Raw genomic sequence first — 17,266 nt, 5'->3', positions numbered from 1 at the left:
AAATCAGTAGTTACAGGGACAGTCTCCCTGGAGCACCTTAGGGTTAAGTGTCTTGCTCAGGGACAAAATGGTAGTAAGCAGGATTTGAACCTGGGTCTTGTGGTTCATAGGCCCAATCCTCACCTATGTTTATGAGCTTTGGGTAATGACTGAAAGAACGAGATTGCGGATACAAGCGGCCAAAATGAGTTTCCTCCTCGGACATTCCTCCTCGGACATTCGGGAGGGACTCAGCGTAGAACCGCTGCTTCTCCACATTGAAAGGAGGTGTTTCGAGCATCTGGTCAGGATGCCTCCGGGACTCCTCCTTGGAGAGGTGTTTTGGGCATGTCCTGCAGGCAGGAGGCCCCCGGGTCAACACAGGACATGCTGGCAAAATTATATCTTCAACCTGGTTTAGGAACAACTTGGGATCCTGCCGGAGGAGCCGGTGGAGGTGGAGGGCTGTCTGGGGTTCCCTACTTGGGATACTGCCCCCGCGACCCAGAGAAGCGGAGGAAGGCAACAACGATGCCTTTTAATTTATAGTGCCCTTTTCAGCACAGGATCTCAAATAGTTACAGGCTAAAAAGAGAGAAAAGACAGGCATTTAAAAATGAGAAAAAACTATTTAATGAAACATCTGAGCATGAAGACCAACGTTTTTTTAAAACAGTTAGAGGGTTGTAGAGCCGTCAAGGAGGGAATTCCAGGCATGGGGCAAAAACACAGAAAGTCCTGTCTCCAATAGTCTTCAGGGTGGACCTGGGTATGTGTAGGAGGTTTGACTGTGTATAGTGGGGGGGTGTCTTGTTGGTTGTGGGCAAAATGGTCTCACTCCTGGCCCTTTGGCATCATTAATTGACACACAAGGCCTCTCTCCCTATTTCCTCCTGATGTGGAGGGTTGTCAAGTCGAGGGACCCGACTTTTCAATGCACCGTTAATGACAGTAGTAGTGACTCACATCAGCAGCAATTCTGATGTGGATACACGCAGAGAATTGAAGCACGGAGAGGAATAGCCAGTGGTTAAGGAGGTGGCCCCATAATCAGAAGGTTGCCGGTTCGAATCCCGATCCACCAAAGTGCCACTGAGCAAAGCACCATCTCCACACACTGCTCACCGTGCGCCTGTCATGGCTGCCCACTGCTCACTCAGGGTGATGGGGTAAATGCAGAGGACAAATTTTACTGTGTGCTATGCTGCTGTGTATCACACGTGACAATCACTTCACTTCACTTCAGGTTGCAAAAAAGGTCCATGGCATTTTGTGCTTTTGTCTTGCGTGAAGGTCCCCCACCTGTATCTTTGTGAAGCTGCGACACCCCCCAAACAAGAGGCATCAAAAGCCAGCAAATGGCTTGAGGTGTCACAACAAGACAAGGCAGAGACATCAAGAATCCTAATTGGTCTTAGGCAACTTTTTGGGCGTTGTCACGACTACGGACTTACGGGGGAAGGAAGCGCAGAGGTCTGACATACTGGGAAGGGGTTTTTATTAACAAACAAAGAAATACAAATAAAGACTGGCGCGGTGGCCGAAAACGATTTAAACTTAAATAAAGAACATAAACAAACCCGTAGGCGTGTGGCGATTGCCAGAACTCAAAACACATAACACTAAACAAGGTCAAGTTCGTGCATAGAGTTCACGAAAATGCCAGCGACCCCGAACGGGCGGAACCTTCCGGCATTTATGGGGCGTCAGGATTAAAGTCAGGTGTGGAGGCCAGCTGCAGGCAATCCTGACAGAGCCCCCCCCTCCAAGGGCTACGTCCTCGGAGCCCCAACAGTACCATCAGTGGAGGCGGCGGGGCGGACGGCGGCAACCACAGGGCTCCTGCCCTGCTGTATCCTCCCCTTGGAGGACCCGGTCCCTCGGGCTGGCTCCCCGGCGTGGTCAGGCGTGGCGGCCCCGGTCCCTCGGGCTGGCTCCCCGGCGTGGTCAGGCGTGGCGGCCCCGGTCCCTCGGGCTGGCTCCCCGGCGTGGTCAGGCGTGGCGGCCCCGGTCCCTCGGGCTGGCTCCCCGGCGTGGTCAGGCGTGGCGGCCCCGGACCCTCGGCCTGGCTCCCCGGCGTGGTCCCCGCTTGGCGGCCCCGGACCCTCGGCCTGGCTCCCCGGCGTGGTCCCGCTTGGCGGCCCCGGACCCTCGGCCTGGCTCCCCGGCGTGATCCCGCTTGGCGGCCCCGGACCCTCGGCCTGGCTCTCCGGCGTGGTCCCGCTTGGCGGGCCCCGGACCCTCGGCCTGGCTCCCCGGCGTGGTCCCGCTTGGCGGCCCCGGACCCTCGGCCTGGCTCCCCGGCGTGGTCCTGCTTGGCGGCCCCGGACCCTCGGCCTGGCTCCCCGGCGTGGTCCCGCATGGCGGCCCCGGACCCTCGGCCTGGCTCCCCGGCGTGGTCCCGCATGGCGGCCCCGGACCCTCGGCCTGGCTCCCCGGCGTGGTCCCGCATGACGGCCCCGGACTCCCGTACCTGCACACAATAATCAGGGCCGATCCATCTGGGTACGTGTGGGCCCTGTCTCCACATGTCCCCTCTGACACATCTTGTGTCACCCCCTGCACCGCGCAGGGAGATTGTCCCAGAGCCTCCGGCGACTGTTCCAGGCACCCCAGGCTGGTGCCTTCTGGGACTATGCAGCCCCTCTCGCTGCCTGGCCCTGGTGCCAAGGGGGGGGCATTGCCAGACCATCCGGCTAGCCCCTTCTGCGTCCGTTGGGACAAGCAGGCCCTCTTCCTGCCTGTCCCAGCTGGGTCCTCATGCCTACCCGGGGGCTCTATGGCGCTCCACCCCTCTGGAGGCAGACGCAGGCCCATGCCTGCCCCGCCCTCCTCACTGGCTACCGGAGGACCCAGCTCCATCGCTTCCCCACCTCCCCTCCCCTCAGGAGGAGTCCCCAACCCGAACTGCACCCCCCCAAAAAATTCTTTGGGGGAGCACCCCCCCCGGCTGGACTTAGGGGTACCTTGGGGCTTGTCCACCTCGCCTTGGACCAGCACATTCGGGTCAGGAACCTCCTCCCTGGGGTTCGGCTCCGCGGCTGGGTCGCCATCTGGTGGACACAAAGAGGGGAACTGGGGGCGACATACGGACACATATGCCACACAGACACACACAGACAGAGACAGACAGAAGAGAGGGTCGTCTGGCTCCCTCTCTGGGCTCTCTGGGACCTCCTCAGGGGGCACAGCCAGGATCTCGGGAGGAGCGACCTTCTCGTCGCCCACCAGTGCTGGGTCTTCTTGCCCCGGATCCTGACTGGCACTGGATGTGGTGGAGGGGCAGAGTTCGATCCCTGGCTCAGGCCGATCAAACTCCGCCCTCAGTCTCTGTTGGAAGTCCCGAAAACTCCTGTCTGTCTCTCCCTGCTGCCAGAGGGTTGTGCTCCAGCCCCATGCTGATCCAGTCAGACACGTGAGGATGGTAGTGATCTCGTCTGTGTCTGCTGCCCCACTGAAGGGTCCCGGGACAATTGGGCGGTCCCACACGGGGCTGGGCACGTCGCTGGAGATGGTGGTAGGTGTGTGGTGTGGAGGGGGGTGGACGTCTTCTCCAGCAGGTGTGGACGCTGGTGCTGCGCTGCCATTTTGCTGGGGAACGTCCGGGCAGAGGGAATGCGGGTCGGCGACTGGAGCAGGAATGGAGGATTCCCTGCGAGGCAGTCCCGGCAGCGCAGTTGCTGGCTGGCGACCTCCCGTCGCCCTCTTCCACCAGCTTTCCTCACACTGCTGGGAGGGACGTGGGTCTCCACGGACCTCGTGACGCTCCTGGATGGGCGCGATGGGCGGAGCCATCCCGGCACCGACTGCCCAAACGGCGTCATCCTGGTCGTCGTCCGTGTCAACCTCGTACCCCCCGGAAGTCACATGGGTCATCACGGACGCCGCGATGATCTCGGACGCGCACGCTGGGCGGAGCCATCCCGGCACCGACCGCCCACCGAAAATCCACGTCATCATCGCTTTCGTCATCCGTGTCCTCCCACCGGTGACTCCAAGGGTCGTCCACCCTGCGGACATCCTGGACCCATGGCGCGATAAGCTCCCATGGGCAGTACTCTGGCCATTCGGGCTGGAGGCTGCCCACCTCCTCGCTGGAGGAACGCCGCCGTTGTTGTTGCCGCTTCTCACCCCCCTGGAAGTGACGTGGGTCCCCACGGACCTTGCGACGATCGCAGACTGGCGCGATGGGCGGAGCCCAACTCTCGTCTCCCGTGCTCTCGTCGTCGTCCGTGTCGTCCCAGTCCACGGGGAGCCTTGCCAGCAGAGCGCAGAGTTCTTGGCTCGACATGCCGAAGATCGTGGGGGTCGCATCTTCTGCGCTCGCTGCCCACGTCACTTCCTCGCTGCTGCCGACGCCAACGTCCTCGCTCCGCCCACTCACCCGCCGACGTTGTCGCTTCCGGGTTTCGCGGAGTTTCCCGGGGGTGACGTCATCACGCGGCGCCGCGTACCACGGCTTCTCGGGGAGAAAACGCTCCACCAGAACGGGCGGCGCGTCTCTCCCCTGGCGTCCGCGTTCGCCGCGCCGGGCTGCGTCCTTCGCGGCGTTTCTTCTCCTCTGTTTTCCACCTCTGCGCTTTTGGGTGGGTCGCTGGCATTCTGTCACGACTACGGACTTACGGGGGAAGGAAGCGCAGAGGTCTGACATACTGGGAAGGGGTTTTTATTAACAAACAAAGAAATACAAATAAAGACTGGCGCGGTGGCCGAAAACGATTTAAACTTAAATAAAGAACATAAACAAACCCGTAGGCGTGTGGCGATTGCCAGAACTCAAAACACATAACACTAAACAAGGTCAAGTTCGTGCATAGAGTTCACGAAAATGCCAGCGACCCCGAACGGGCGGAACCTTCCGGCATTTATGGGGCGTCAGGATTAAAGTCAGGTGTGGAGGCCAGCTGCAGGCAATCCTGACAGGCGTCAATTGTATAAAAGAGTTTTCTCTTGCCTGATTCAAGGCTTTTTCTCTCTCTTCCTCTATCCCCTTTTCCTATCTTTTATTTGGGATTTTTCTTTAACATTTGGTGCCTTTTGTACATGCAATATTTACATGTAACTGTAACATTCTTGTAACCTCTATTGTGACATGCCTGTTTCATGCCAGGTAACATCTGATTGAGTGTGTTTAATACATTGCTTGTGCATCTTTGTAGTGTCTTTCTCTTTTACAACTGCTCTAAAGTAGTGGCAGTAGGTAGAGGGAGGGATTGTGGTTTGAAAAGAAAGTAAAAGTGAAAGGATTGTCTTTGTGAAGCACAGCACTTGGTGCACACAATGAAATGTGTCCTCTGCATTTCACCCATGCATTTCACCCATTCACTTAGTGATCAGTGGGCAGCCATGAAAGGCTCTCGGGGTGCAGTTTGTGGGGATGGTGCTTTGCTCAGTGACACATCAATGGCACCTTGGTGGTTCCGGATTCAAACTGGCAACTTTATGATTACAGGTCCGCTTCCAACTGAAGGACTATGGAACCATGACAGGACTATGAAATAATACATGTGAGGTTAAGTAATAAAAACAACAAAAAATAGCAAACAAGGTACATGAAGGTAACATGAAGGTTACATGAAGGTAAAATGATGTGATTGCACTGGGTGCAGCTGGACTCACAGCCCTCACCGATCAGCCTGACAACAGGGTTCCCTCCTCACCTTTCCTTTTAGCCCTGGTGCTGGTTTTTGTGTTGAATGTTAATAAACCCCTCATGATGACGTCCCACTTCTGTGCTTCCTTCCATCACCAACCCCGAGACGTGACAGAATGCAGAAGCCCAACCAATAAGCAGAATATTTAGCAGAGAAGAATAACGCCGAGTAACGCCTCCCTAGTGATCCACGACATATGCCAGATCACCACTAGCCCCCTATACCAGTGCAGAAAAGCCAATGGTGTTGGGGGGGATTGCGGTGCGGTCGGTTGCCCAAGGATCATGATTCCCACTCTCCTGACCATGCCTCCCAAGGAGGAGACAGCAAGGCTAAAGCCTGAGGACCAAGCATTTTGTCTTTGTGAGTGTGTGTATGTCTGTGTTTTGTGTCCGTATTTTGCCCCCATTTACATTTATGGCATTTATCAGACACCCTTATCCAGAGCGACTTACAATCAGTAGTTACAGGGGACAGTCCCCCTGGAGCAACTTAGGGTTAAGTGTCATGCTCAGGGACACAATGGTAGTAAGCGGGATTTGAACCTGGGTCTTCTGGTTCATAGGTGAGTGTGTTACCCACTGGGCTACTACCACCCAAATACCACTTCACTTCAGGTTGCAAAAACAGGTCCACCTTCTCTCCCACCAGGTGCCAATGCCAGTGCCAAGCAGAACCACAAAGGGGGAGGTCCCTGACACCAGTCCAGGGCATGGTAGCAGGGCCACAGGAGGGGGGGGCCCTTAGTTTTTTTTAGGAATAGGGCCTGCTCATCCCAACATACTCAAAAGAGGCTGAGACGGGTCCTGCAATGGTGAATAGTCTCCTGGTGGTCCAGGACCACCTCCCTGTGGGCAGCAGGGTGGGACCGCTGAAGGGGGTTGCACATGCCCAAACGGCACCAGCCTGTGGTATGGTGATTGATGTCCGGGCTGTCCGGGACCACCTAGTAGGTCCATGTAGCGGCAGGGTCTACACGTGCCCAGGTCGAATCACCCTGGTTTCTGTGTGCAGGTTTCTTGAGGGGCTGGAGCTGCCGCCATGCTTGATGTCATCTGGAGCCCAACCAGAGGGTCCAGGTCCTCTAGAACTGAGGAGGACCTGCAGTGCCCACAGTGCCAGAGCCCTGTGGTGGCTGCCACTCTCCCCGCCATCTTCACCTGTGTTTCTGCCTGGGCTCCGCTGACTGAGCCCTCAGAGGTGCTCATCCACCAACACCATAATGACTGACCCTAGAAGAATCTTCAGATGAACCAGAATCATCATAGCTTTTTTCACTGTAGTACCTGTTAAAGGCCTTTGAGACATACTGTATGTAATTTTTGTTCTAAAAAATAAACAATTATTGATGTTCTATATCTCCATGCTACCTAGGTTATTTCTGAAGGTGCATATAAAGTCACTTACATTCACATTTATGCAGTAGTTACAGAGTCAGTCCCCCTGGAGCCACTCAGGATTAAGTGTCTTGGTCAGGGACACAATACTTTGTGGTTTTCTGTTTCATAGGCGAGTTTGTTACCCACTAGGCCACTACCACCCAACATTATGAAGAAACAATACATTCTAAATCTGCACACAAATCAGTCACCAACTTCAGCCTGCCTACTCTTTACTAGTACTGTCAGGGAAGAGACAGGCCCCTATCAGTGCATTTGTGTTATTCATAAGGACCCTGGAATTTTCCCCATGACAGCCTCTTTCAGTAAAACACAGAAAGGAGGCTGTGGTGCCCAGTAGAAAGTGGCTTGATCACACATTAGCATGTGCATATTGAAGTGTTATTTAAGAGAATGTTCCATCTGTTTTCATGTAAAACTCTCCTGATTCTAGAACATACTACTGGTAAGTGGACTGTCACAGTTAACAGCATCGCTCTCAGCTCATACAGAGCGTATGATGTGTGCCCCATTCTCAGAGGCTGTATTGATCTCTGTGTCAGAGAAACGCAGAGGGATTGGATGAAGCACTTGAGCAGCAGGGCGTAGTGTAATCACCCCACCCCCTCATCCATATTTCATTGCTCAGCCTGCCCACCACCATGGCACACATACATTTCTGAATCGTATGTCTCCACCCTTTCTCAAGATAATATTTTTAGGTCTTTTTCATTTTGTTTGTTTGTTGCCACACTAGTGACACAAAAAAGTCCTGAGGTGGAAACTGTTGCCACCTGTGAGGTTATTTTTCCCTTAGACTATGACAACCACTATAATAATTTAAAATTATGTAATTCTTTTGATAAAAATAAAAAAGTAAAAACCTACAAATATATTGAGAAGTAAATTTATTTAACTATCATATGAATTCATGAATGAATAGAATTGAGAATATAAACCCAGTTCTGCATTATACACATAGGTGTTACATATTTACACATGATTCATTCGTATATTTACAATGTAGCATACTCATGATTATGATCATATTCAAATCCTCTCGTGTGTGTTGATCTACTCCCTCATGTCCTTTACCATTTCCACAAAGCACAGGAAATATTCTGCACACATGCCCTCAGCCATTGCTCATGTGACAGCTTTAGCACAGGTGGTATGATGTCATAATTTTCTGCTATATTTTCAAATCCATTATTCATACCCAGGGCAGAAAATGTTGTTACCAGTACAGTGTGTTTTTGATCCAGCAAGGTTGACCCACAAGCTTAATTGTTTTGTTTATTAACCAGTGACTATATGAATACAAAATAGCTCTTAAAATGTATTTTAATGCAACTGCAACCTACTACTAAAAAAACCTTCATAGCACACCTTAACTCATCTAAATAACCAATAATAAAAATATTGATGAAGGTGTAGATTTAGAAACTGTATTACAGAAATATTTCTCTGAATATTTACTATATTTATTTACTTATTTACATATCTTTAATATCATCTTCCGCTGACTCAGAGTAATCAATAGTTTTATCACCAGAATTTCATCTAATTTCTTGTAGGAGTTTGTTGTTCAACAGTGTGGTGCATGTTTTATTCTTCCTGTTGGATTCCTTGTGGCACTTATTTAACTGCGCTAAAACACAAAATAAAGCCTCTGTTAAAAGCTAAATCTCTCAGTCAGCTTACACAGACTACAAGACTCATCCGGTTAAAGGGATTTTGTTTTGACTTTTTCCTGCCATGGAGGCTGTAGTGCAGCCTAGTTTGGTACAGATTTTATCTTTGGCTATGTTTAGCACTGCACACTTTCTTGGAAGAAATCACACTAAACCTGATCTTACCAGTTTGATCTAGATTTGTTTCTGAATCAGACATGGGCATATGATCACTTTTAGGTAACGTAGCATTCATTACAGTTCCATACTGCTGACCTACAGATAGTACCTCACCATGCTGACAGAGAACAAACAGCCTTTGGTGTCTGGAAAATCACATACTCATGAGCCCTCAACTTGCACAAAAAATTATTAAGCTGAGGTTACTGCATGTGGATCAGTTTGGAACTGGCATCTTTTAAAAACTTTTAAAAACTAATATGAAGGTGAGGTGTGCAGTGTGAACAATGCTGATGTGCACATTCCGACAGACTGCCACTGTCCATGGTGCCGCTAGCATGTGTGAGGACTGAGGACTGCTCACAGTTCCACAGTTTGGAGTCACGTGGTTTATAAGATATTTAAAAGGTCAAGAGTTCATGAATGTTTTGCTACCCACACGGCATACATTACATTAATCTTTTAATGTAATTTAATGGAATTGGTTTTATTCATGTTAGTAATGAAACAAATTAAATTTCTGCATTGCAGCTTCACCTGCACCACTTAATCTTTTTCTGGTCACCGTTATCATCTTTAAGATCCTTGGATTAGCAGCCAGCAAAGTAAAGACTATTAGCTGAGGCAGCTGGCCAATCAGAGTGAGAAGTCCTGGTGACATGCTGACCTGGTGTGCATGCATGTGCACTGAAAAAAGGAAACAAACTGTTGTTTGAATAATTTTTTGTTAAAAAACGAATTAGTTAAAAATTAATTTGTTACAAACATTAGTTTGCTCCTGTTGTTTTACCTATGCAAAAGTTTAATATAATGATGCTGATAGCAAGTTTCTTTGATTTATTCACATTAAGGCAATGCTAAAATATTAGTTGTGACAGATTACTTAAATTGAGAATATAAACCCAGTTCTAGGCTTAAGTTGAGCCAGTGTTTTCTTTTTCAGTGTTTTGTGTACTTTATGGAACATTCTGCTGTAAAAGATCCATTGCTGAATTGGGAGACTTGACTTTTGGACACCGATCAGCCCAGACACCAACTTAATACACATTTTTTACCAGATTTGCACTGATGTGGGTAAGTGGTGCACATTGTGCAGCACTGACGTGGTTCTGTTGTGTAAGGCTCTGCCTGCCCCTGTTATGTAAAGGTAAAGCATGTGCTGCTGATGGATTTATTTGCTCTTTTGGCCTTTGCAGGCTGATGCTGACACTTTTAAGCCTTTCAGCGCTAGGTTACACAGGTGACCTGGAATTTTTCTCTCTGAATTCAGCAAGCACATGCACTGTCAAAAGTAAACACTGGATATTTAAGTAATTTGTCACATCTAATATTTTAACATTGATGTAAACTAAATAAACCAGGTTACAGCAGGATTAATTGGTTTATTTACATTATGTCAATGTTAAAATAGATTGTAAACAAAATAGATTACTTTTTTTAGCTTTAACCAGTGTTCACTATTTATAGTGTGGCCTTACATTCTGGCATTCTGATGCAAGAACTGAAATGTACATTGCGACATGATGGAGCATCACACCCACGTAACGAGTCTCATCCACTTACTGAGGAAGGGTTCTTCTAAAAAGAGGAATGAGCCTGGATACTGGATACTAGTATTAGCCACGGGCCCATCTGTGACAGAGAGCGTGAGCATGTGTGTCTTAGTGGTCCTTACCTCCATCAGAGTAGGTCTCAGTGCCATATCCATCTTGGAGGCCATTATTCCAGGTGCCCTCATACTTGCTGCTGGTCCCTGTGCTTTCTCGCACCCCATAGCGTCCCTTGAAACCGTGTGTCCACTCGCCCTTGTATAGCCACTTGCCCTTGTTCTCCACTCCCAGACCATGGCGCTTACCCTGCGCCCAGGTTCCCTGGTAGGTATTGCCACTGGGCCAGGTGTAGACGCCCAGCACTTCGAAGCCATGGCCCCAGGAACCGCAGTACTCGCCCTGGCCTTTCGGTCCGGTGCAGATCCCATGTCCGTGGGCTTTGCCCTGCTCCCACCCTCCGCAGTATGACCCCCCATCATCAAAGTTGAACCTGCCCCCAGTGGACATGCATGAAATAGGTTTTGGCAATTACCCCAAACCAAGTTAAGACCAAAAGAAAAATTAAATCCCAATGGAGTTTGGGTGAGGCAGGATTGTTGAAGGATGGAGAACAAAGTGTTAATTCCGCTATAATGGCTCTTTGGCAAGTGCAGGTAGGTAAAAGTTCGAAGCGTGGCACCCCTGGGAGGTGAAGATATGAGGGGTGGGGGCAGCAGTTCCCTCCTGTTGGTCCAGGAAGGCTCAGAATGGCCTCCCTCCTTAGACCATCTTCCTGATATTATGCTATTCCCCCACAGACCTCCTGTGACTGCAGCCCAGGGGCAGGAAGAACCTTCTGGCGGCCATGCGTCTCGTTGATGCCCACACCAGGCCCCTCCTCCTTCTTCTATTCCTCCGCCTCCCTTCTTACTCAACCCCCTCCCTGGCAGGCAGCTCCCGGCCCCCTGCTTGGCCTCTGCTTCTGCGTCTGCTCCTGCTAGCACTGGCTTTAACTCCACTGCCTCCTCCTCAGAGACCCGCAATCCTGTACAGCAGCAGCCAGCAGGCAGAACAGTCAAACAGCATCCTAGTCTTAGTGAACCAAATGAGGAATTACATTGATATACGTCTTCAAGCACTTATGTAAGTCGCTCTGGATAAGATGTAAATGTAAAGCATAAAGTGAGATTTTTATTTCTACAGATCCATCCGTCTGAGCTGGCCCAGGATCTCTGGCACGCACAGATCCTCTGTCATACTGCTGCTGCCATGGAGCTCGGAGGACACTGACAGACAAAGGAAATCAATCTGTGCGTGATAGCAAGAAAAAATTATAGGATTTCAGGCATCTTGGCGCCTTCTTTTGGCTAGCAGCAGTGCAGTCTGTTTCACACGAACGATCAGGCGAGCACACACACACACACTCACCAGCAGTGGGAAGAACCCATAGACCCTCGACAACAAAACAGAACTGATAAATTTCTCATCTCTCCTGCTCTGTTTTCTTCCCCTTTAGTGCTCTAGCAGGGCGGTGAAGATCTTCGGTGTTGTCCACCTGATGGTGAAATATCCAGATCTTTCCTTCCACTTGAATATGTTACTTTCCCATATTTTAGGTCTGTCTCCCTGTCGTTGGGTAGTCTTATTTTTGGGGTGGTTTGATCGGACGAAGTCTTATTAAATCTGCTTGACTGTGTGTGTCTCTCTCTCTCTCTCTCTCTCTCAAATCTGCTCATTAGAGAAGGACTGTTCTAACAGTTCCCCCTCCCCCTGCCTCCTGCACATCGCTTCTCCCAGCCCTTAAAGAGACATTGACGCATTTCATCCTCCCATAAACCCTTTTACTCCCTAGCATGGAACTCAAATGGGAGAAACAGTCAGCTCACATTTTTATCATCATTTAATTTGTAGAACGTGTAATGTTGTATTTTTCTTAAGGATTATTTATGGGAGATACACTAGCAAGGTCCTATATCACATCATCAGAATTGAATGCTAAATTGAAATTATGACATGCACAATAAATAAACTGCTGTCCACTGGTGTGCCCTCTTCAAAGGTGGCATGATCAGACTTTTACCTTTTACCCCAATAGCCCCACACACTTGAGAACATGACAAATTGGCACTGGTGAGCTACAATTAACATGTAAGGGACTAAAGGTTAATAATGAGTTAACTCATTATTAAAATGTCACTACTGCGAAAATATACATACAGATCGGTTCAAAAGTTTGAGTCAGTAGTGTATACAGGTGTGTACAGGTGTAAAGACAACTAATAATACTGATTAAAAAATGAAAGTGGCAATAATGTTCATGTTCATATGTAGTTGATATGTGCTACAGGAAATGAGGGTTGGTGTCTCCCAACTCTATAAACTGATGAATAATCTCCTACATGTAAGTCTGCAGATGGAGAACAATATTGTATAAGATCTGTTTCTCTACATACATTCTGTCATCATTTTATAAAAGTAAGGAAATTCTGAAGTTAAGCTAAATATACAGGGTGGGCCATTAATATGGATACACCTTAATAAAATGGGAATGGTTGGTGACATTGAACACATTTTATAAGTGGTCAGAAACTTGTAAATAACTCATGAAAGAATAAAGTTACATTAAAACCAAGCATAATTGTTTTTCTTGTGAAATTACCAATAAATTTGATGTGTCACATGACCCTCTTCCTATTGAAAAAACAAAAATTGGATCTAATGGCCGACTTCAAAATGGCCACTATGGTCACCACCCATCTTGAAAAGTTTGCCCCTCACATAAACTAATGTGCCACAAACAGGACGTTAATATCACCAACCATTCCCATTTTATTAAGGTGTATCCATATAAATGGCCCACTCTGTATATTTGATGAATGTTTGACATGGGATATTTTGTCACATTAACAAAATTGCTTAGATAAACTGGTTTTAGTAAAACTTAGATTCACTGGTTTGTAATGGTTTTTAAGACTTTTAAACAATACTGTACACCGTATGATGTCATGACAAACATGACAATACCATAGTAATGTCATAGCATTGTAATAAGGTGATATCATTGTTAAAGACAATAATCATGAGATACTGTGGATCTCAAGGGTCCTCTCAACCAATCAAAATGCTAATAATGTGCAGTAGTTTACTAGTATATAGCAGCATACATTATAGTACAATTGTTACATAATATTATGTTGTCTCACTCGGTTACACAATGATACATAAAACAATAAGGAGCATGGCACAAGAGAAGGTGTGTGGTTATAGTCTTCTACTTCTTTATTATCTTACATTTCCTGAATCGTTAACACATGAATCAGACACACATGAACGGGGTAACATCTATTTGTAACCATCAGAATACATAACCACATACATATCACATACAGTACAGTCAGTGGTGGCTAGAGTAGCTTTACTCCAAATAATAATACTTTACTTTTTAAATAATTATACTTTATTATAATTTCTATGTACATGACTGTCAAATCTACTTTCCCCTTAAGTGTAACAAGAGGTGCTCTATCCAACCTCTCCTTGACTGTCTGACTGATGTCAAGAGGTGGCCTTAAATTTAAGAGGCCTTATATTTCCTGGACCCAAATGAGAGTAAGAAAGAATGTATGCTTTTTGGTCGTGGTGACACCCCTATCCTTTCTTAACTCTTTTACTTCGTCTATGTTGTTTTACATGTTTTCAGTTTTATTCGACCCCTTGTTTAATTTCAATGTTCTCTCTTATTTGACTTTTTGTTTTCTTTTTATTCTTTATTTTTAATGATTTTTTTGTCCATGTCTGTTCTGTTCCTGGTAATTTAAATGTCATTTAAAAAAAATATTATTTTAATGCACATCAGTGGTGGCCTAGCCAATAAGAAAGTGGCCCCATAATCATAAGGTTGTCAATGTCACAATTGGGTGCGGCTGGGATGCACCTGACATCAGGGCTCCAGCTCTGGAACAGGTGTGAGTAATTAGGGACATGGCTGGAGCCTGGTTAAAAGGAACTTTATGTGGACCGTGCAACTGTTGTGTTAGTTGTTCTCAGTTCTGGCAATCGCCACATGCCTGCAGGTTTGTTTTTGTTCTTCCCCTTTTCCCCCTGTTTTTGGCCCTCGCGCTGGTTTGTTTTTTGTGTTAATAAATCATTGTTTGCAGTATGTCCCATCTCTGCACTTCATTCTCACATCAGCTTGTGGACATGAGAATGTCGCAGCCCACAGAAGAAGGGCAAAGCGAAAAGGCAGAGGTCAACCAGGCAGCAGAGCAGAACCCCAGAGAGGAGTTTCCTGACCCGACTGCGCCGGTCCAGGGTGAGGTGGATGAACCCAGAAATACCTCTTGGTGCACCCAGGGGGGGGCAGGGTGCAGGGAGGGGAGCTGGTCACACTGCAGAGCAGGGTCGTGCAGCGAGAGGGGCTGCACTCGCCGATGAACCAGAAGACCCAGGTTCAAATCCCGCTTGCTACCATTATGTCCCTGAGCAAGACAGTTTAACCCTAAGTTGCTCCAGGGGGACTGTCCCTGTAACTACTGATTGTAAGTCACTCTGGATAAGGGCATCTGAAAAATGGTGTAAATGTAATGCCCAGAAGGCAGAAATCGGGGGTGCAGTAAGTCGTCACCGGAGGGTCCAGGCCTGCCTCCCTGCGCAGGGCAGGGAGGGAATCAAGAAATGTCAGAGGGAACATGTGGAGACAGGGTCTGCACGTACCTGGAAGGTTGTGTGCAGGTTGGACAGACCGAGGCCGCCATGCAGGATGACGTGGGGGAGCCAGCTAGAGGGTCCGGGTCCTACGGTAGGAGGACACAGCAGGGCATGTTGCCACCGTCCACCCCACCTCCTCCACTGATGGTGCTGCTTGGGCTCCGAGGACATAGCCTGTGGTGGGGGGCTCTGTCACGATTGACGCACCTGGTGCCAATCTGAATGACATCAGGGCTCCAGCTCTGGAACAAGTGTGGGTAATTCCCCTGTTTTTGGCCCTCATGTCAGTTTGTATTTTTGTTAATAAATCATTGTTTGCAGTATGTCCCACCTCTGCGCTTCATTCTCCCATCAGCTCGCGAACGTGACAGTTGGTTCAATTCCCGAGCAACCAAGGTGTGACTGAGCAAAGCTGCCCACTGCTCACTAAGGGTGATGGTTAAAAGGAGAAGACACATTTTGTTGTGTGCACCATTTGTTGTGTATCACAATGACAATCACTTCACTTTCATGTACGTGTATGGATACATATACATACATGCACACACATATTTATACATCAAATGTATAGAGGTCTACTTAGCTTATGGCACAACTTAACAAAATTGTCACATTGGGCTGGACATGGCGAGGAAGGAGGACGCATACGCACGACGTCACAGGACAGGGGTTTAATACGTAATACACACGACAAGGGTACATCACCAAACAATGACCTGACCTCGAACAGACACGAACAGGATAGTTCTATAGAATGAAACACAGGTGATAACAATCAGGAAACATAAGAACACAGGATGAACATGAAACTCCGGTCCGAACTCTGGACCCGGAGTAACCCCTGCTGGACCGGATCATGACAAAAATGTTTACAAATGCTAAAAGGGTCTATGTGAAAGACTGGGACTCTATATTCATTCTGTAACCTTTGGTTTTAGCACTTGAGAAAGTAACATCTGCCATTTTTCCTTCCTGTCTGTGCTGTGTGACATGCCGCCACGGTTTGTGTATGGTCATGTGACTGCATGGATACACCTCATTGGTCAAACAGTGTCATGTGATCTTTGTTGCTATGTCTGGAAAAACAGAGCTTGGAATAAATGGCTTTAAAAAGTAACAAGTCGAGTGTTGCCGAATGTAGCTAAGTAAACCTAGATTTCTAATTCACAAATGTAAAAGTATGTTGTAAGCCTACTCTCAGAAGTTTTTTATTTTTTTGTAACGAAAAACTCATTACTACTCACCTCTGCATATAGTTCATATAGGTATTCATATAGATGTATGGAGAGTTTTATGCTTCCATAATTTTTATATCCAAGTTACACATACACTTGTTTATATTGATTATATGGATAGATTGTATCTAGCCACCAAATCCTTTGAGTCCAAGGACAAGTGCTAACCATCAGGCTGGGAGAAAACAGACAGTGAGTGAGTTTATTTAGTCATATTTAGTATTTTATTATTCAACACATCACTATTAACATGTCTGTAAACCAAATGACCATAAAGTTCCAGGGCAACAATCCCTGTAAGAACTGATTGTAAGTCCCTCTGCATCAGCTGTAAGAGCATCTTGTCTGTAAGTGACTTCAAGTAAAATGAACACCACATGTACAAACAGATTCTTGAAGTGAGTTCCTTAGTAAATGAATACAGATAAATTGGCAACCCAGGGGCATGGGGCTGGCACAGCAGGTACTCATACAACCTGATTATGGAGCCCTGATCCATCCCAGCTGATCCCAATGAGGCTTAATGAATCAGAACTCCATAAAATCCCAGAAGTACCATCAAGACATTGCAGCTACATTGACGAGGACAACCTGAACATACTGCTTGTGTCTGTTTTTGAGTTCCTGTCTTTACGTACCATGGTTGTTTTGAGTGAAGTGAGCTTTATTGTCATTTCAGCTACATACAGTACACAGTGAAACAAAAATGTAATATTTGAACAATTAAACAAATGTACATACTGACATAAAGTAAATGTGTGCGACACAGACAAACTGTGCATACAGGGGACACAGGCAGTGTAAGAGTAACATTTAACAAAAAAACATGTAGACAACAAGCTAGTGAAATGAATAATAAATGAGCAAAGTACAATAGTGCAAATACTGATGTGCAAAATGGAATGGTGCATTAATAGATCACATTACAGA

At 47.5% G+C, this 17,266-nt stretch overlaps 1 protein-coding gene across 5 annotated transcripts in view; it reads right to left on the bottom strand.

Annotated features, from left to right (window-relative positions):
- The window catches only part of jph3b (junctophilin 3b), a 39,350-nt gene extending 27,215 nt beyond the window's left edge, over positions 1 to 12,135 (bottom strand). For 2 of the 5 annotated variants that reach the window (XM_028959009.1, XM_028959010.1), the window contains exon 1: positions 10,541 to 12,135. In XM_028959009.1, the coding sequence (XP_028814842.1) occupies positions 10,541 to 10,922 (382 nt within the window). In that variant the 5' untranslated portion in view covers positions 10,923 to 12,135. Of the gene's footprint in view, positions 1 to 6,135; positions 6,876 to 10,540 lie in introns of those variants that run through there. The other 3 variants (XM_028959008.1, XM_028959011.1, XM_028959006.1) reach the window with 3 other exon arrangements.
- Between the last annotated feature and the right edge of the window lie 5,131 nt (positions 12,136 to 17,266).

Source organism: Denticeps clupeoides, chromosome 17 (assembly GCF_900700375.1).
Source record: "Denticeps clupeoides chromosome 17, fDenClu1.1, whole genome shotgun sequence".
In the NCBI taxonomy this organism is placed as follows: domain Eukaryota; kingdom Metazoa; phylum Chordata; class Actinopteri; order Clupeiformes; family Denticipitidae; genus Denticeps; species Denticeps clupeoides.
The sequence above is the reverse complement of the archived record's forward strand: the minus strand, read 5'-3'. Positions and strand labels throughout refer to the sequence as shown.